The sequence below is a fragment of the Chiloscyllium punctatum genome, chromosome 32, assembly GCF_047496795.1.
Source record: "Chiloscyllium punctatum isolate Juve2018m chromosome 32, sChiPun1.3, whole genome shotgun sequence".
NCBI lineage: Eukaryota > Metazoa > Chordata > Chondrichthyes > Orectolobiformes > Hemiscylliidae > Chiloscyllium > Chiloscyllium punctatum.
Window position 1 is genome coordinate 67849573 of NC_092770.1, and position 21645 is coordinate 67871217.

Here is a 21645-nt window from a genome sequence, read left to right on the forward strand (position 1 = left end):
ATCTAATTTTGGGTGGTAACAACTAAGTAATAATTATAGAATCTCTACAATGTGAACACTTGCCCTTTGGCCCATCAAGTCCACACTGTCCCCCTGGAAGAGCATCCCATCTGGACCCAACCCCCTACCACATCCCTATAACCCTGCATTTCCCTTAGCCAGACTGCACATTCCAGGACACTGTGGGCAATTTATCATGACCAATCCACCTAACCTGCATACCTTTGGACTGTGGGAGGAAACGCACACAGGGAGAATGTGCAAACTCCATACAGACAGTTACCTAAGGGTGGGATCAAACCTAGGTCCCTGGCCCTGAAAGGCAGCAGTGCTAACCCACTGAGCCGTTCCTGGCCCTTATGGCTTTGACAAGCATTGAATGCCATGAGCCTCAGGCTGATTGCGGACATGGACTGGTGGTGCACTGGTAGTGCCCCTACCTCAGAGCCAGGAGGCCTGGGGTACAAAGTTCCAGCTACTGAAGGGGTCAGTGAACAGGTGGATGGAGGACATACCTGTCCCTGAACCATCACCAACTACTGTAGCTCCTCCTCCACAAACAGAAGACACACCTCCCGGAAATGACGCATCAAACAGGATGCCGAGGGTCAGAGTTCGGCGATTCTGCGTATTCAGGTGCTTTAAGGCGACTTTAAGAGTGGCGGCTGAGCGCCTTTATTTTTGGGCCGATTGCTGTTACATTCCCTCCCCCCCCCCAGGCCCCGGGCCAGCAGCAGCAGCAGCAGGAGGAGGAGGAGGAGGAGGAGCGGGATGAGCGGCGAGGAGGTGAACGCCGATTTCCATGAGCAGCTCCGGCTGCAGCGGCTGTTGGAGGGCGGACAGGCCGAGGAGGCGCGGGGCCGCGCGAGCACGTTCGTGGACGCGGACGGTACCGAGTTCGAGTGGGACTGTGAGAGGAAGGCCTGGTTCCCCAAGGTACGGCCGGGGGGGGGGGAAACCCGCCCCCGCTCCCCCTCCCCCGCTCCCCCTCCCCCTCCCCCTCGCTCCCTCTCGCCCTCGCTCCCGCTCCCCCTCGCCCCCCCTCGCTCCCTCTCGCCCCCCCTCACCCTCCCTCCCCACCCCCCCTCCCCCCCCCTCCCTCGCTCCTCCCCGCACCCACTCCCCCCTCTTCCCCCCCCCCTCTCTCCACACCCCCCCCCCCCCCCCCCATACAGCATTGCCTCCCAGTGCACCCCTGGGGCTACGGTGCCCTCAGCCACCCCCCCCCCCCAGTGTAAGGTATCACATCTCCTCCACTCCTGCCCCCCGCCCCCATCTCCCCCCTATCTAGGGTCTTTCTCACCTCACTCCCCCTCTCTTCTCCCCCCCCCCCCCCCCCAGTGTGTGTGTCAGTCTGTCTCTCTCTCTCTCTTTATCTCCCCCACCACCAATCTTTCTTATTCTCCTTCTCCACACACACCCTGACCCCTGTGTCTGTCTGTCTGTCTCTCTCTCTCCCTTGCCCGTCTTCCAGGATCTTATCTTATCTTTCTTTCTGCCCCTCAGGTCTTTCTCTCTTCCCCCACCTCAGAATGCAGTCACTTCTCTCCCCTCTATCCCTGGATCCTGCTCTCTCTCTCTCTCTCTCTCTCTCTCTGTCTTCTCCATATCCTACCTGCTGTGCCAGGGTGTTTCCCTCTCCATCCCCTGCCTCCCTAGTCTGTCTTGCCCACAAATTCTCTCCAGGGTACATCTCATGCTCATCCCCTCTCCTCCCCAATGTCTTTCTTTCATTGCCTTCCCCAGTTTTTCTCTCCCCACCCAAAATAAGGTGCCCCTCCAATCCTATCCTCTTCCTGTACCCATCCTACCTGACTTTTCCCTCATTGAAAGTTTTCAACCGCTTGTCTTGCATATCATGTCAATGATGACTGTTTCCAGATCACTGAAGATTTTCTTGCAACCTATCATGCAAACTATGGTTACATTGAAGAGAACCCTGAGAATACTGGCAATTCTACCACTGAAACTGAGAAGACAGCAGCAGTTATACAAAAGTCTTCACAGAACAATACGCCTCAAGGGGACCCTAAAGAATCAAAGCAAAAAGGGGAGAAAAGAAAAGTGGATGCAGGTAATATTATTTTTCTCTGTCATCTAGCACTTCAGAAGTTGTTAATATGTGTTGGATATTAATTAGAGTTTGAAAATTTGATTTATTTAAAGGACCAGGCAGGTCCCTGAGTGGTAAAAAAACAATGACTGCAGATGCTGGAAACCAGATTCTGGATGAGTGGTGCTGGAAGAGCACAGCAGTTCAGGCAGCATCCAAGTAGGTCCCTGAGTGGATCGCTGGTGGATGTAGGTCACTACACTACTGTATCGATTTTGTCGAGAAACCCTGTGGCTGTGGCTTTTTTTGCCTTCAGAGTTGGCAAAACACTCTCTTGAATTTTACTGGTACCAGTGCGTTTTCTGTCTGGCATTCTTTTTTTGTTCCCGGTCTCCTCTTCAGGACCATTAGTGTGTGTAACCTGATGGTGTTAATTGTTTAAAATGCAAAGTTGATTTTTCATAAAATTTAGGATACAATGAGTACTGTAATTTGAGACTGCTCCCCTTGGCAACAGTTTGAGGCCTAATCAAGCTGTTTGCAACTTTGGTCTTAAATTTGATCTTGAATTGATTGCATCATTACTGACCAGTATTGGTTCCCTGCTTTGATTTGATTTTAAAAATCTCTTGCACGTTTTCACATCCTTCCATGGTCTTGTCCCCATCTATGTGTTAAATATTCGGAAAGCACTCAACCCTCCTGAGATATCAACAAGGGCTGGAACTCTGGAATTCCTTGCCTAAACCCCTCCAACTCTTCTTTTTGAAGATGTTTCTTAAAATTAGCTTGCCCTAATACCTGTTAATGTGGCAATGTCAAATATTGTTTACAACACTAGAGTGAAGTGCCGTGTAATTTATAGTATGTTTAAGGCACTGTGCAAAATGAATGTACGAACATATGTACCCAACAAGAGCCTGTCTGTTGCTGTTTAACTGTTCAGCGATCCTGCCTCCACTACCTCTGGTGGCAGAATTTTCCAAAGTCACGCTGCTCTTTGAGAGAAACAATTCTCATCTGATCTGAAGGTACTCACTGGGTTTCCCCAGGTTACAACAGCAGCTGCACCGAAAATACTTAGTTGGCTGGAATACACAAGAAGTGTAAAATGATGAGGGGCATAGGAAGGGCAGACAGGAAGAACTGTTTGTTCATCCCTCCATCAAGAGCAATCAGGGGGCATAGACTTAAAGGACAGAAGGTTTAGAAGAATTGTGAGGAAAAACGTTTTCACCCAGAAGTTGGTGGGATTCTCGAGCACTGCCTGTAAGGGTGGTAGAGGCGGAACCTCTCTCCACACCTAACTATTTAGAAGTGGACTTGCAATGCCAATTGCTGGAAAATGGGATTAGAATAGGTAGGTGGTTGACTTTTGAACAGTGTGGACATGCCTTTCCTGTGCTAGAAACTTCAATGATTCCAACTGTGGAGGTTGCTATGTTAACTGCATGTTCTTTCCTCTGTTCTTGATCTCTCATTGAATTTTAATTCGAATAATCACAATGTTGGCATTATTGATAACCGTTCACACACACACACACTGGCGCATCTTGTAATTCATTTCGCATTGCTAACAGTTTTGAATCATTTTTGAGGCTGATTTGTCAATTTCGTATTGTTGTCTTTAACTTGTCTCTTGAGATGGATGCAGATGTAATTGAACAGTCTCTGAAAAAGAACAGGCGCAAGGTATTGTCTACATGGGGTGGCACGGTGGTTCAGTGGTTAGCACTGCTGCCTCACAGCACCAGGGTCCCAGGTTCGATTTCAGCCTCGGGTGATTGTCTGTCTGTGTGGAGTTTGCATATTCTCCCCATGTCGCGTGGGTTTCCTCCGGGTACTCTGGTTTCCTCCCACAATCCAAAGATATGCAGGTCAGGTGAATTGGCCATGCTAAATTGTCCTTAGTGTTAGGTGCATTAGTCAGAGGGAAATGGGTCTGGGTGGGTTGCTCTTCGGAGGGTCGGTGTGGACTGGTTGGGCTGAAGGGCCTGTTTCCACACTGTAGGGAATCTAATCTAATCATGTCAGATTTCTGATAATGAAATTCTACAATTTGATCACCTAGATAAACAATTTGAAAAGTAGAAAGCAAAATTCTGTTTTAATGCTGCAACCCACGTCATCGTTCATGTGAAATGACCCATCTTGGTCTCAGCAACTCTAACTTATTTCACCATACTACTCCAAGTAACTGATTCTGACGTTTTCAAAATTGTAAAGATGTTGAATTAATACTTGAACAACTGTGCCTTACTGCTCACTCTCATGCTTTTCTGATTTTTAAGAAGCATGTAGTACTTACCATTTTGCGTATCTCATCTATTTTATAGAGCTTCATTCATATTTAACAATGCAATTATATCTTTTAAAGGCTGGATTGATGTTGAGGAGCAGAGGAACACAAATGTGTATGTGTCTGGTAAGTACTGGCTTCAGGACTGCATGTCACTTGACAAAAACAAATCACTTTTGTATAGTTGGGTTTATTTCACCATGATGAAGTGCCTGTTATGATTCTGGTGAGTTGCAGATGCTTTTTGAGAGGCCAGCTCAAAGATGCACTTCTGAGGCAAGTCTCAGTTTATTATGACTGGAATATGGCTTTTATTGTAAAGCATGCTTGGATAAAAACTGCAAGGTACTTTTCTTTGTACTGGGTAGCCAGTATAAGTATACATACAGTCTTCTGACTGGTGAATAGATAACTGGCTGACTGTGTACATAGAAAGTTCCAACTTGCAAATTAGGTCACTTAAGAAACAAAATTGCGTGAGAAGGTAAAACCGCATAGGATTCCCTTACTATAACAGAATAAAGTGCCTTACGTTTTTTAGTTTTTAACATTTACTTTGGATAAATATCTGCTCTATGAAGCTGAAATAGGATGTTGAAAATTCCTCGAGCAGCATTCCCTCTAAAACTGTCGTGGTCATGTTTTGAGTACATTGCTAAGCTTTTGTTGCCAAACTAAACTAGAAGTATTCCTGCTGTGGGAAAGCAACAGGATGGTGGCAAGACAATGTGATCTTAATAATATTGGATAAGGGATGTGTTTAGGCCAGGACACCAGGCTGAACCCCATTGCAGTTCTTCAACATTGGCCTATGAATATATTGATATCTACTTGAGAGGGAAGATGAGACCTCTCTACTTGATTATAAAAATAGGCACCTCCTTTAATTCTGTTAGCAGGGATGCAGAGTATTGACCTAGATTTTTTTCTGGTGGATTTGAATTCTATCTCTGGTGTATTTCAGAATATTTTAAGGGAAGAATTGGCTACCATCATCTCTCTCTTTGTTTTGTAAATATCTTCTATTTTGAGCACTTCATTCAGGTTTTGTTGTCAAGATAAAGTAAAAGCTACAAGCTATTAATTTTAAAGATCATACCATGACTACTTTGAAGTATATTTCCATGATTTTATTTCCTCCAAGCAATTGTAAGTTCATGCTTCAGTGTATTACAACATGTAGAAGAGAAATGGTCCTGCACCATCAAAACTTTACTTCCATTTGGAATTCTGGCAGGATGTTTTTCTAAGTTATTTCTCATTTGTAGGACTACCTCCAGACATAACAAATGATGAATTTGTGGAACTCATGTCAAAATTTGGAATCATCATGCAAAACCCAGAAACAGAAGAATATAAGATTAAATTGTACAAGGACAAAGATGGAAACCTCAAGGGGGATGGTCTCTGCTGCTACTTGAAGGTACGCAATTATTTGACCGTTGATTCTGAGTTTAATATTTGCACTATATTACAGGAAGTGTTTTTCTTCCTTTCTGAATTATCTAGTTTATGTTGAATCATTATCTCTACCAAATTCTACAGGGAAGTCATTAACAAGACTGGCTAACTACACCTGATCCAATTCGAAATATTATTAAAACTGAATGTTACTGTTTTTAAACTTCACATGAAACTGAATTGGCCATTTTTTTTCAAATATTTAAACTTATGAAAAATCATGTAGATTAAAAAGTAAGTTATTTCCTTCTGATGTGCGTTGGATAGCAGACAGACATTTATTACCTTCCAACCAGATTGACTTTGAGATGTCTGAACAGTTATGCTTCATGTGAAACTGAACTTTTTTTAATATAATTTGGCTTTAACAACACCCCAAGTTGATGAATCAGTCTTACTCCAAGTTGAGCACAAATTGTACAAAATGCCAAGTGTATGAAGGACACACGATACTGGGTTAGGGACATCAATATCCATCAGCAAGAGTGTCTTGGAAGTACTACTACTAATTTAAGTTGACCCATCCCTAAAGGACATAATTGCTTGACTTGGTCTATAGCAGGTCCTGACTAAATCGACAAGATGAAAACGTCAACTTGGCCTCAACTTCACCAGTCTACCTGTTGCAATGCATGACAGTGTTGACCAGAGTGGTTGGGATAATTGGGCAAGAGGGTGGGAAGTAAGTAAGAAAATGGAGTGGAAGAGTAGGGTTAGTCAGGATGTGTTGGCAGGCCCAGGTATCGGGTCAGGTCAGGAGGAGTTGGTCACGGGGGAGCTGATGGTTCAGTGGGAGGAATTTGGGGTCCAGTTGGGTGCTAGGGTCCACTTGTGTTGGGTCAGGGATGGGATTAGTTGGGGAAGCTGGGAACGGGTTTTGGGTGTGGTGGAAGGGGAGCGGTCAGTTGTGTGGTTAAGCAGGAGTTTGATGGACTGTCACATCTAATATTTCCGGATAACTGTCCAAAGTCTCTAGCTCTCTCAGTTGGAGACTTTACTGAAGATTGACAGGGAGCAGGGAAATTTCACATTGGAAGTTTAGACTTCTCAGTGAATCCCTTTAGTGTCAGCACATGGGGAACTCTGTGGGATCCTGATCTGCATCCCTGGATCTGGGCTTTTATATACTTTTGATCAGATCACTTTTTGTTCTTCTAAATTTGCAATATTAGCCTAGGCTTATCCTGTCCCTCCCTCATAGAATCAACCTAGTAAATCTTTTGACACTTTTGTCAAAGACAAATATTTCTTTTTCTGAATAAAGAGACTAAACTTGTCACGGATATGGAGGAGGAGGTAGATTCAAAACTGCGATGAGAAACTACCACACTTGGAGGATTGTGAATCTGTGGAAACTTCTGGCCCAGAGTGAGTTAGAGGCAGAATCAGTCAATGGATTCAAAAACGAAATAGGTATGTTTCTGATTTTTTAAAAAAGCAGAATAAAGTGTAGTTGGGAAGAGGCAGGAGAGTAGAGTTGAGATCAGCCATGATCATGTTAAAAGACAGTGGGCTCGAAGGGCTGAATTGCCTACTCCCATTCCTAATTGCTGTGTTCTTATCTGTACACTCTCTGCATTAAGACTTACTTGTTCTTGCATCTCTAATTCCTTCATATTAAAAGGATGTCATACAATTTTCCTCCCTTGACAAAACTACTTTTGTGTTCCAGAAAGAATCTATTGACCTTGCTCTCAGATTTTTGGATGAAACAGAATTGAGGGGATATAAGCTACATGTAGAAGTCGCCAAGTTTGAGATGAAAGGACAATATGATGCCAGCAAAAAGAGGAAGAAAAGCAAAGACTACAAGAAGAAATTGCTTCTGCAGAAAAAGTACCTTTATATCAGTTATACCTTTTAGCTGGGAAGCTTTCTTCTTAATTATGCCTGCAGAGTTGCTGTTGTCAGTGATCATCTGAGATTTACTATTCACATTATTGATTATGGCAAGCTTGGGTAAGGTGGACAAGAAAAGGCTGTTTCTATTAGTACAAGGATAGGGGACATATTTTAATGTTTTGATTTGAGATTTGGAGCAATATGGTGAAGTGGTTTTTTAAAATCAAGTGGTAATGAGCTGAAACTTGGTGCCCATCAAGATGATGGATCTGGGCATACATAATGATTTAAAATGTCTACTGGATGGGCACTTAAAGGAAATAAACTTGCAGGCTATAGGAATCAAGATGGGAGAGTTGGTCTGACTCTATTGTCCTGGGGAGAGTTGCTATATACTAACTTGGCCAAATGCTGCCTTTGAATTCCTGATCAGACTCTGGGCATAAAGAATACCAATCAGATGCTATACCCTTCAGGAATAAGCGCATACTTTCTAATACCTAACTACACAGTAGTTGGGGAGTGTAAAAATAGGAACTGTCATGCTCCAGACCAGATCACTTCCTTTCTGATTTGGTCTCCCAAAAGCTGCTTTATTCTCTTCAAAACTGAGCACAAGTAGCATAAGACCAGGTATGACTTTTGAGTTAGATTTTTCAGACTCCAGTTCAGCATCTTAATAGCAGTAAATCAAACTATCATTCAAAGAATCCTGTATGAGAACAAAAAAGAAACCTCATTATTCCCATTAATGCGAGCTCTTTATACTTTTTAGCAAACTGTCTGATCTTGGCAGGCACTGGACTTGAGGGAATGTCCTCTTTCTCAGTAAAGACCAACTGTCTAGCTAACAAATAGTTTTGTCTCTTTGTTTGTTACCAGTGCTATTGATTTTGATTTTGTTCCTTTTAAATTGTGGAGTGAATTGAATTGGCTGAACATTGGCATCTGTGTTGCTGGGTCCTCAAGGCAATGCTGAGCTAGATCATTGGCTTAGCACTTCTAGTTGAAGTCGGATGCAAATGTTTCAGCCATGTCTTTTTTTAAATTGTGCCAAGCTTCCTGATCAATAGGATAGGAAGATTTGTAGAGCTGTTGCCCTCATTAGTTGTTTAATTGTCCACCATTCTTCAACAGGATGTGGCAGGACTGCAGAGCTGTGATCTAATTCATTAGTTATGGAATGTTTTGGCTTTGCCATGTGCTGTTTCTCACCTACAAGTCATGTGATTATAGATTGTTTTTAAGTGCAATTTTATGATTCTCATTGCCTATACCACCTCATGATGCCCAGTTATGAGATGTTAGACCTGTTCTGATTCGATCCCATTTAGCATCATTTGGTATCACAGCACAATGAATGGTATGCTCAGTGTGAAGAGGGAATTTCATCTCTCCAAATCTCTGTACGGTGATCACTCCTATCACAGTAATGAATAGATGTATCTGAGTCAGGTAGATTTGTGAAGACCAGGCCTACTAGATATCTAGCTTCCTCAGCATCTGCAGCATGCCCAGTCTAGCAGCTATATCCATGAATATACACCAGGCTTAGTCTTACTGCAGCGAGCCACTCTGGACATTTTAAGTACTTCACAGTGTGATCTGTGTTTTTGCCTCCCTCTATGTTCACTCCAAGTAGTGTTCAACATGAAGATGTATTGCTTCATCAGCTAAGGAAGTGATGTGTGGTAATTGATAGAGTTCATTGACCATGTTTTATCTGATGGCATGAGAATTCATGGGACTCAAGTCAATGTTGAGGACCCTCAAGGCTTCTGACTGTATGTGTGGTGCCACTTCTATAGGGTCTTTCATGCTAGTGGGTCAGAACATAACCAGGGTTGGTTATGCATGAAAGCAAAAGTGATTTTAAAAACTTAAAGGTTTGATTTCAATGTCCATTAGAGGGCTGAATGATGTGGTTCTTCCTGAATAACTTTATTGCTTCAACATTTTTAAGAATTTATTTTTGAAACAAAAGCAAAATGCTACTGATGCTGGAAAGTAAAATGGTGACTAACTATGCTACTCGCATTCCTGAACTGTCCCAAGTCAAGCTTTTGTAGTACAGAAATAACACTGGCATCTGTTGTGGAAAATTGTCCAGATGTGCCCTGTCCAAAAAAAGGGACGAATTCAATCCAGCCACTTATCCACTCCATTGTAAAGTAATGAAGTAGTTTTTGTCCCAGCATAACTGACGTCAGTGAAAACAAGGGAAAATTCACTCCACTGGTTTAAATGTGATCACATAAAAGAAAATAGTTGTACTTGTTGGAAGCCAATCATCTCAGTCCCAGGGTATTATTACTGCAGATGTTCATTCGGGAATGCTACCTGCATATTTTCCTCCATGTCATGGGCTCTTCTGATTTGAGGCTGTATAATTGTTCCTTCAGTGTTATGAAATCAAAATCCTGGCCTTCCCAGCCACAGCAGATGGACTGTGGCATTTCAACTTGCCACCACCTTCTCATGCCCCTACTTGGCTCCCTAATTGCTTTTTTAAAAGTCTCCTCCCCGCACTTTCTATACTCCACTAGGACGTCACCTTTTGTACCTGGTAAAAGCTTCTTTTCCTTCTAGGGCTACATTTTACCCAACATATTGGGTCTGTATTTTCTCCGATTCCTTTTTGAACATTTCTCTCTCTGCACTGTCCCTTGTCGGACCTTTTACATGTTGACATTAAAAAGCTCTCCTGATCGCATTATGACCATGAGCAATATCAGAAGAATTACCTAGTACAATACAACCTCGATTATCCAAATAAGATCTCAAGGGCCTGATGATTGGGTAAACTGTTATCAGAACATTTGATTATCCGAACAAAATACTCCCCACCCATGTCGTTCGAATAATTGAGGTTGCCCTGTAAATGTTTATTCTCAGAAATCTGCTTGTATATGGATAGGCCTTTTAAGATAGGTTTCTGTTGACAGCCACAATTCCTTGTTGTTAGGCAGCTGGATTGGAGACCAGAAAGAAAACCTGGCAGTTCCCGATTACGATGTGAACGAGTTGTAATCCTTAAGAACATGTTTCATCCAAAGGATTTTGAGGTAAGTTTAGGCACTCAGATGGATTATACATTGATTTTGTTTTTTTTTAACTTCCGGTACAGGCATAATATGAATAAATAACTTTATGCAGTTTCAGGATTAAATCATTATTGGGTTTGCTGTAACCATATTATGATCTAATTGTACCAAAGATTGGATTAAACTAGTCTAAATAAACAAGTCTCCCACGTTATTTCAATTTCAACTTTTATCTCTGTTTTCAGCTGATCTAGTCTAGTTTGAATTTATTTTGCATTGATCTTAAGCTAGTTGAATAACATGGGTCACCAAGAGAATTATTGTTTTTTGTAACTTCTGTGGAATGCAGTGACCATGAGTATTCATAGAAGCTTGTGAATGTACATGAGGTTCCTGAACATAAGTGCCAGGAAGTCCAACATGACTTAGTCTCAGAAAATTTTATGCAAGGTTTTATCTGAATCTGAATTTTGGCCTCCTGTCCATGTATGTTTCCCCCCTCCTAAGTGTTCTGGGCAGGCTTGAAAAATTCTGCCTTTTGTTTTACACAAGGATGTGTGGGATGAATTGAGGCAACTTGTATTTCAAATTAGCACAGAGACAGAAAGAAAAGGGATGGCTTTCAAAATAGTTCTTGTCCGAGCATTTGTCCTATCAAAACTGGAGATTTTCTACTTGCTGTGCAAAGATGAAGAATGCTACAAACAGTAATATTAAACTGTAACTACGTGTAATTCTAAGCAACAAGACTTAAATCAGCAGGAGAAAATGTAGTTGTCAATGAAATGACTCATTTAAAGTTTACTAACTTTAAACTTTTTATAGGAGGATCCATTGGTTTTGAATGAGATCAGAGATGATGTTCGACTAGAATGTGAAAAATTTGGTCAAGTCAAAAAAGTACTTATATTTGATGTAAGTATTTTTTGTTTTTTTTTCAAAAATCATTCATTTTGTACAAGATATGGTTTATTTGTGTGGATTATTAGAGGATAATATCAATGAAGTTGCAATGTGGGGTACTACAAGATTAAGTACTTCAGGTCCCAGTTGTTCACTTCCTATCTCCATGATTTGGATCTGGGGCAACATGTAGAATTTCCAAATTTTGCACATGATACAAAGCTAACCAGGAATGTGTATTGTGAGGAAGATGTCCTTCTGCTAGTTTAAACAAGACCCACAGAAAAGCTCACCTCGTAATATGTAAAAGTGAGTGACACAACTACCAAATCCTACTATTTAAAGAAAAAAAAACAAGTTATTCTTTAACTCCAAGAAAATAAAACATTAAACATCAACGATCTACACTGTAAAACTCCTTTGTCTCAATTTATCTATCTCCCACTCTACAAATCTATACTGATCCAATAAGTTTTACAAAAAAATTTAAATTTCAAAACAATTCAGCTGTGTCAATTCTCCTCTGTATCTTCCTCCAGATTTTTCTGGGCCTTTTCTTCGGTCTTCTGCTGTACAGATTTCGTATGAACAGATACCTTTCAGAGAGCAGTTCTGCGGGCAGTCTGTGTTTGATGATGCCCTTTGCCATTCTGGCTAACTGTTCAAAATGCCTGATTCTTATACCCCAAAAGAACCGATAGTCTCTATGGTTTGATGTTGTCAAAACAGTAAAATTCAAAATCAGTTGGATTTTGGTATCTTGGAACATAATTTAAACTGGCCAAATTCGAATTTGTTGTGTACCATAACAGCTCAGCTATTTGTTTCACAGCCAAATGTTACATTTTTAATCTTTTCAGCACAATCTGTGTTTTAAGTCCTTGCCAGCTTTCACTCTCAAAGGTACAGTACACCTCCAACTTCATAACAGTAGATGGGACAGACAGTGCAACCTCTATTATCCAAACGTCGTTTATCTGAATTTCAAACTATCCAAACAAGATATCAAGGCCCTGATGCTTGGGTAAACTGTTATCCAAGCATTCTGTTATCTAAACAAAATGTTCCCTGCCCGTGTCTTTTGGAAAATCAAGGTTGCCCTGTAATGTAGAAAAATGATGTACTCTACTTTTGGAGGGAAGAACAGATGTGCAGAGTATTTTTTTAAGCGGTGAGCAATTAACAATTGTAGAAGTTCAAAGGCACTTTGACCTTATCTATAAAGTCACGGAAGGCTAACTCCATGGTGGAGTAAGCTTTTAGGAAGGCTAATGGAATGCTGTTGCAAAAGGTTTTAAATTCCGATGTCGTGAAATCTTGGTTTCTATTTTTAGGAGCCCATTTAGATTGCACTTGGAGTGCAGTTTGCAGTTTTGGTCTCCCTACCTTGGCAAAAATTTTAATGCTGTAGAAAGGGAACAACAAAGGTTCACCAGACTGTTCCCAAGGTGGAATTAAGGGAATTGAGCCTGTGTGCTGTAGAGTTTTGAAGAATGAGAGGTGATTATAATTGAAACTTGCTTATTGTGGATAAGGTGTCTTGATCAGGGAGCAAATTTTAAAAATTAGAGGGTGCCATTTAGATCCGAGATCAGCTTTTTCTTTTTTGTTTTAGCTCAGAGGGTGGCGAATCTTTAGAATTCTCTCCCCTTGAGGGCTGTGAAAGCTCCATTTTTTTTTTATTACCAAGCATAATCCAGAGGCTAAAGATCTGAGGACACTGGTTCAAATCCCAAAGTTTCTTGAAAGTGGAGTCACATGTGGATAGGATAGTGAAGAAGGCATTTGGTATGCTTTCCTTTCTTGGTCAGAGTGTTGAGTATCGAAGTTGGGAAGTCATGTTGCAGCCGTGCAGGACATTGGCTAGGCCACTTTTGGAATATTATGTGCAATTATGGTCTCCTTCCTATTGCAAGGATGTTGTGAAACTTGAAAGGGTTCAGAAAAGATTTACAAGGATGTTGCCAGGGTTGGAGAATTTGAGCAAAAGGGAGAGGCTGAATAGGCTGAGGATGTTTTCCCTGGAGCTTCAGAGGTTGAGGGGTGACCTCATAGAGATTTGTAAAATTATAAGAGGATAAATAGATAAGGTATTTTCCGTGGGTGGGGGAGTCCAGAACTAGAAGGCATCAGTTAGGGTGAGAGGAGAAAAATTTGAGAGCTAAGGGGATCTGGATGGGTATGTGAACAGGAAGGTTCTCGAGGGATATGGGCCAAGTGCTGGCAAATGAGACGAGATTAGGTTCGAATATATGGTTAGCAATGACCAGTTAGACCGAAGGATCTATTCTCGTGCTGTGCATCTCTATGACTGAGAGCAGCTTTTGGAATTTTAAACTCAATATTACTGTAATTGAAGCTCGTTTAGTGGTTGCTATGAAACTGTTATTAATTATAGTTTTTTAAAAAACACTCTGGTTCAGTAACGTCTTTACCTAGTCTGGCCAACATGTAACTCCAGACCTACAGCAATGTGGTTGACTTTTAATCAGCTTCTGAAATGGTTGAGCAAGCCTGAGTTCAAGAGCAATTAGGAAGGGACAACAAATATCCATATCCCATGAACCATAAAAACAAATGTATTAAAAATTAAAGATGTTTTTAATGTTGGATCTAATTTCCAGAGACACCCTGCTGGAATAGCCTCTGTAGCATTTAAAGAACCAGAACAAGCAGATCAATGTATCCTGATGCTTAATGGAAGATGGTTTGGTGGACGCCAGATAACCGCTGAAACGTGGGATGGTGTTGTTGATTACCAGGTATGGGGGAAAGATTGATATTATTTTGGATGAATTAGAAGCAGGCTGTTTGTCATCTTGTTAATTTAAAAAATGCCAGTGCGTGACCTCAAATGTGTGCTTTACTCTTTCTAACCCAGCTTATGGAGGACTTTTTTTTTTCCCAATTAGATTACTTAGTGTGGAAGCTATCAAAAGACTTTTTGTAAACTTAAGAATGCTGCATCCATTTCTCCTTTCCCAGTTTTGATGGTAACATCCTCAAACAAAAAAATTCCCCAACAAGTTTGTCAAGTGATTTCTTATTTGTAAATCCATGCTCACCAATCCCAATCAGATCGCTACTATCTGTTATGATAGTATCAGTTGTCTGTTGTTCCCATTCTTTATCAATATTTAATGTTTTCCCTACTACTGATGTAAGGCATCAATTCCTGATGCCTTACAATCTACAAGAATTGTTCCAGAATCTAAATAGTACAGAATAGGAACAGGCCCTACAGCTGTCCGTGTCGGTGTTTACCCATGATGCCATTCTAACCTAATTTCATCTGTGTGGTCTGTATCGCTCTATTCCCTGCGCATTATTTTGAAAGGTGCACCAATGCATTGCCTATCTGACCATCTCCTTCAACACGGACATAGATCATCAGCTGGGGATTTATCAACATTCACCTGCATTATGTCTCCACAACAATCATCTTAATACTATTTCCTTTAACTCCTCATTCACCTGTGCCACTTGAACATGCCTCAGGTGACTCTGTGTGGAGTTTGCACATTCTCCCCGTGTCTGCGTGGGTTTCCCCCGGGTGCTCCGGTTTCCTCCCACAATCCAAAAATGTGCAGGTTAGGTGAATTGGCAATTGTTAAATTGCCCGTAGTGTTAGGGGAATGGGTCTGGGTGGGTTGTTCTTCAGAGGGTCGGTGTGGACTTGTTGGGCCAAAGGGCCTGTTTCCACACTGTTAGTAATCTAATCTAATAATCTAAAACACTCTAGTTCTTTGAGATTTCTGTTGCCTTCCTTCATGAAGATAGATAGACATTAGTGTAACCATCTAACTTGCCTGTCATTCTCTTTGCTGTTATAAATTCTTCTGATGCTACTGTAATGGATACACACTCATTTTATCCATACATTTCCTTTTATGTGCCTACAAAAGCTTTTACGATCTGTTTTGTTTTTATTTTGGTAGTTCGCATTCCTATTCTGTTCTCCCTTTCCTTCTTAATTTCTTGGTCCTTTCATCGAATTCCTACAGTGGTGAAACAGGCCATTTGGCCCAACAGGTCCACACCAACCTCTGAAAAGTATCCCAACGAGACCCATTCCACTCTCCTATTACTTTGTTTCCCCCAACTAATGCAGGTAACCTACACATCCCTGAGCACTATGGGCAATTCAGCATGGCAATTTGCCTAACCTGCACATCTTTGAATTATGGGAGCAAACCAGAGCATCCAGAGGAAACCCATGCAGAGACAGGGAGAATATGCAAACTCCACACAGACTGTCACCCGAGGCTGGAATCAAACCTGGGTCCCTGGCTCTGTGAGGCAGCAGTGCTAACCACTGAGCCACCGTGCCACCCTCTTATGAATGCCCTTTCTAGCTACCTTCAGTGGGACCCAAACATACATGTGGAGACCTGAATCAATTCTCAATCCACTCTGTCACTACTGCAGGAACTTTGTATTGTGTAAACCTCCCAATCTTCAGAACTACTATGTTCTCTGGCAACTTGATAGGCCTTTTATTTTGATACAATCCTGAACCGCCTTTGTTCACCACGTTGCTCGACCTGAGTTTTTGCACTTCAAAGGAACGCATAGATGCTCTAAGTCATGTCATAGATTGCCTTTGTATAGTCGTGCCTTTTAATTTTCTCTAATCATCTCAGTCAATTTGTGCTTCATGCCTTCATACTTTCCCTTAAAGTTATTAAAACTTGATTCAGTTTGAGCTGCCTCCCTTGCTAACAGAATGTAACTGTGAGGCAGTGGAGGAAGGGTAATGGTGCAGGCATTGATGATGAACTGGCTCAGTACTGATAGAAGAGGTATGGCTTAAGAGTCCATTATTCTAAAAGCTATTCAAAATGGTGTCAGATCACATTGACATTGTAAAAACTTTCTACTATTTTACACTTAATCTAAAATGCAGGTGACAATAGATTCAGAATGTAAATTTTTTTTCGTAGTGATCACTCATGTCTAAAGGCTTTTCCAAAACAAGATTGTGAATTAGCCCTTCATTACATATTACTAGATCTAAAATAGCATGTCTTCTGTTGGTTCCTCAACATACTGGTAGAGAAAACCATCCCTAACCCACTCAAGCAGGACATTTCTAATCCAAACATTTAGTTACAGGGCAAAGTTTAAACTAATTTCAAATAGGCATCTTACTGGGAACTTTTGAGAAAATTTGAAGTGTGCCACAAAAACTTGTCTATTTTATCTAAGCAGCAAGATGTTTACTTTGTTAGAAATGAAGTGCTTGCTTTCTTTTTTTTAAAAAAAAAGTTTAAATAGTATTTTAAATTCTTCCAGATTGAAGAAACTGTAAAAGAAAGAGAATACCGTTTGAAGTCATGGGAATCATTTTTGGAAGGTAAGTCTGCCAATGACCCAAAGACTACAGAGGCAAGTGGTCAAGCATCTTTAGAAGTCTCCGCTCCTCCAGAGGATAGCACAGACCGGTCTGAGGACAATGGAAAGCAATCAGCAGGCAGTTTAACACCTTCAGCAGATAATGAAAACCTATCAGCGGACACAGTAACGCTGTCAAAGGACAATACAAAACCTACAGTGGACAGTGCAGCACTTTCTGGGGACCATAAACACCAAGATGTGATTGATTCTATATCTGATACGGAGAAGGCGGAAGAGAAATGGATTGAAGAAAATTTATCTACGGACAGCAGTATTGATGGAAGTGTTGATGATGAAGAAGAAGAGCAGTGAGTTCTTATTGGGACCTTGCTTTTAAATGACTGCTTAAAAGCACCATTTTTATCTGAAATATTGTAGAACACGGCTGGACATCTGGTGTGCAGGTTTTTAATTGTCAAGTTGACTGCTTTAATTGAAAGAAGCTTTAATATAGTTAATATTTGGTGTCAAACATGTATTTAAGGATTGTGCCATTTTATGCTCAATTGAGAGAAACCTTTCCCATCTTAACTTATCCACTGACTTCAATAACTGTTCTTCTCTGTTAAAAATATGTTGAGGTAAAAATGCAAACAGTTCTCTATTTTCTTTGCAGTTTCTTCATCCTTTTCCATGCTGCCTGATTAAAGCAGTATTTTGTTTCTGTATAGCTTACTAAGTGTCAGCAGTTGTTGGCAGTGCCATCCAAATAACCCTTTTTTTGATATAATGTGTAGACATTGATAAACTCCAGTCATGTAGGATGCTGCAGCAGAGTGTAAAGCTTTCCATGTGAGATCTCACACTATCTATCATTTGATGTTCCTAGTAACAGGAACCATGAGTGGTGTTTTTCCCTTTACTTTCTCTCTCTTCAGTTGAGTTTATTGAGTTCATATTGCCACAAACGTGGAAACAGTGGACAGGAGGTAATCCACTTCTGTATTTAGCCTGTCTCACACAAACATCATGGTATATACATTCTACTAAGTACCTGAAGCCTGTAATGTTCTGGGAAAGGCAAAACCGTTAAAACCCAACTAATTTTTGAGGACGCGGGGGTTATCTCAATGAGGCAACAGAAACTGTTTCCTAATCTGACTGAACAGCAGTGCAATTTTAAAAATCTCCCAATACCAGGTTATAGTCCAATAGGTTTATTTGGAAGTACAAGCTTTCGCAGTACTGTTCCTTCATCAGGTAGCTAGTGAGGCAGGATCATAGGACACAGAATTTATAGTAAAAGATCAAAAGTGTCATACAACTGATGTGATGTATTGAACAAACAAATTGCTGTTAATTCTTAGAATGTGGATGTTGGTTTTGAGTGATTTAATATGTAAATGCAATTGTCCACTTTATGGCTCAAAACTATTTGGAGGGGATACTCCTAGAATGCTACAGGCAGCCTACATTTAAGATCTCTTCTAAAAGTGGTGAAATTATTCTCTCTGTAAATATGCACCAAGGAAACCTCCTCTTTCTTTTAAAAGATGCGCATGACCCTTCGATATATTTGGAACAAACTGGAAGGAGGTAACTTCATTGAGCAGAAGAAACCATAATGGCAGTGAATCATTCCCTACACTTTGCATCTTGAGTGTTGCGTGCTGTGTGTAATCTGGAAGGAAAGTTCAGTTTTAGTGATTTGAGTTACTGAACTATGTTTAAGATTTAAAAGTTCTTTGCTTCATCACATCTAGATGCATTTATTATATCAAACTATTAATGTTTGTAAAGTGTCAGATTTGTTGACTTGCTTAGAAACTTCCAGTAGCTGTAGTCTTGTCAGATTCTGTTCTTCCTGTGAATTACCCAACTGTTTCTTTTTTTACGTTTTATCTGCTTGAAATCTATTTGCATGATAGCCTTTCGCACATTGTTTCCCTCTTCAGGTTTTTAATAGCATGTCTCCTCTGGGATGAGTTCAGACTTCTGTTTTCTAACTATTTCCCCGAGCTGCTGGGTGAAACACATTTAAAGTACCTGTTCCGCATGCGATCAGTTTCAATAAGTTTGATCATTGGTATGGTCTAGCTCTCAAAAAAGCTCCTGAAATAACTCCAGAAAATGTTAGGCATACTCAGCAAGTCTGACTGCATTTGTGTCGGGTGGGGGGGGAAGGAAGGAGGAGGGGGAGAGAGAGAGAGAGAGAGAGAGTCATTGTTTCAGGTCAGTTATTGCCCTTCTTTGTTCTCATGAAGGACTGGCCCTTAAAAAAAAGTTGTCTTCTCAGATGCAGTTTGACATGCAGTGCTTTGACAGCACTTTCTAGGATGTACAGTATTTGTCTTCTGTATTTTGGGGAAAAAAAAACACTGATTCACAAGTGATCATCTTTTCCACTGGAATAAAATTGTACTAAAGAGGTTCTCAAGTATTGCCTCAATTATTTGCAGCAAATAAACAAAAAAACCCTTAAGACAGTACCTAATAGATCACAAAATGTCAGAACATTTTCTTGTGCAATTACACTTTTTTAGGATTATTAGCATTTTGAAGGTATCGCTGTCATCTCTCGCATTCCCATATCGCTAACACATTGCAGATTTAGTTTACAGGTCCCAATTGTAAGATCCGTTTTTTTTTTATATTTGTTGGTGTCTCTAAGGTTGCTCTCTCATTTAGAAAGAGTTGACTGGTGGTGGGTTAATCTGGGGGTCACCTTGCCTCCGTCCTTCACAGCAACCTTTTTTACCAGTGTGGGAATTGACCCCATGCTGTTTGCATCATGCTCCATCACAATTCAGCCATCCTGTCAACTGAGCTAACCAACCCTTTATTTATTATTATTTAGGAATTTCCCAAATTGCTGTATTACTACTTCTTTTTCTCTTAGCCCTCTAACCAGTCCAAACTCTTGACACCCTTCCTTGATTATAGATTTGCAATCCCATAGTTTTCTTCCTGCCATTTTCATTGTTCAAACTGAAATTTAATCTGGTGAAACAGGTTTCTTTCCCAAAAGCACCCTTCCTATAATTTTTCTCAGTGAAGCCTTGAATTTTAACCCTCTTGGTATCTTCAAATATGACACTGCATGTTGATTTCTCAATTTTAAAATCAAATTTTCTTTTGAATGGCGATTATGGTGAAATGATTGTGCAGGTAGAACAATAAGCCACTTAATGTCTTTCCTCAATTCCCTCTTCCTCAATATCTTTAAAAAATAGCATGTGCTGACATACTTGTATATGACATTGGGATTATCTGATCTTACTACAACCTCCCTTCAGAGTAACTATGATTCAACAATGAATGTTGGTCTTTCTAGGGATGCCAGTCTCCAATGAAAGTTTTGCAAACCATGTTTCAGCCAAGTACTGCTCAGTCAGATGTTAGAATCATGTGTATTTTTCCAGAGTGGTATAATTGAAAAAATAATTCTGGATTAGCGGTGCTGGAAGAGCACAGCAGTTCAGGCAGCATCCAAGGAGCTTAAGTCATCACCAAAGACCAGTGTCTTCCTCAATTTTTTTTTATTATTTGAATGCCTTGGACATATTTGCAAACAGAGTTCTCTCTGTGATCTCATGCTTGCGTTCTCACAAACCAACCCAAAGCTAGACCATTAAACTTGGGTCTAACTGACTGGTGGCCCAAACTGAGGATCTTCATCACTCTGTGATCTTGCTATTGGAAACAGAAAGATCTGAGAAAGTCGCCTTATTCCATCCTTGAGCTCTGGTTTATTGTTACATGAGGTTTTTTTCCACCATCCATAATAACTGTGGATTTATATGTCCTGTCTCTGAATGTATTTTGGAGTTTGTTTTTGGCTATATTAAAAAGGACATGTTTCCATTGTTAGTAACCTGTTTTGCCACTTACTGCTTAACAAGTTGGTTTTCCTTTTTTTTTGTCATTAAGTCTGGCTGCATTTTTTTCCTAGACATACTGGTGATTTGATTGGACATTTTATACTTTTTGGATCTCAGGAAGTGGTGAGGCTGTATTCCTCGCACACTCCAATAAAGTTGTGTAAAAGTTCAGAAGCTTGGCCATGATACTTTGAGATTGCCAAGTTACTGTTAGTCCACATCCAGAGGGTAAAAGTGATTTAGACAATATGTTTCTAATATAAGTGAAGTAGGACAGTATTGAAAGCAACTAAAATGGTCTTTGAGATGGAGGTATCCCTCTTGATTTGTAAGATAGACATATGAGCATGGTGGTAATTAACAAATACGAGAGACCAGGGACTCCACGCAGTAAGTTGTCAGAGGTAGTTATGGCAAAGTTACATTTAAAACCAAGTCTTAAGGGTGTAGTGTAGTTCCACAAAATGGGCCATTTGTCATGCAGAGAGAAAATCTCAAACCTACGATACTCATGCAAGTCTTTAAAGAATCATTCAGTAGAATAGATTGTGTCGGGCTGTTACCAAAACCCAAATGTGGCACACCTAGTATGTTCTTGCAACTATGGGCTTAAAAAGGTGAATCAATTTAATTTTCAGGTCCTACTTCTTTTGAGTACAATTGCAGCTAAAGTAGTGGGGGTGAAATAATTCTGTTTTTAACTTGTTCTAAGCTATCAATACAAATACAATTAGAGGATCAAGCTGTATGTGTAAACCTTTTCATGAACGACTAACAATTTGGACATGAAACCATTAAAGTTTGCAGCATTGTCATCCACAGTCA

At 40.6% G+C, this 21645-nt stretch overlaps 1 protein-coding gene across 1 annotated transcript; it reads left to right on the forward strand.

Annotated features, from left to right (window-relative positions):
* Positions 1–617: 617 nt before the first annotated feature.
* Positions 618–19370, forward strand: htatsf1 (HIV-1 Tat specific factor 1). The gene is made up of 9 exons (XM_072552606.1): positions 618–936; positions 1882–2074; positions 4431–4478; positions 5621–5775; positions 7486–7649; positions 10621–10720; positions 11525–11614; positions 14227–14364; positions 16898–19370. Exons 1-9 carry the CDS (start codon positions 772–774, stop codon positions 17309–17311), a joined length of 1467 nt encoding a protein of 488 aa, XP_072408707.1. The 5' UTR covers positions 618–771; the 3' UTR covers positions 17312–19370.
* The last annotated feature ends 2275 nt before the right edge of the window (positions 19371–21645 follow it).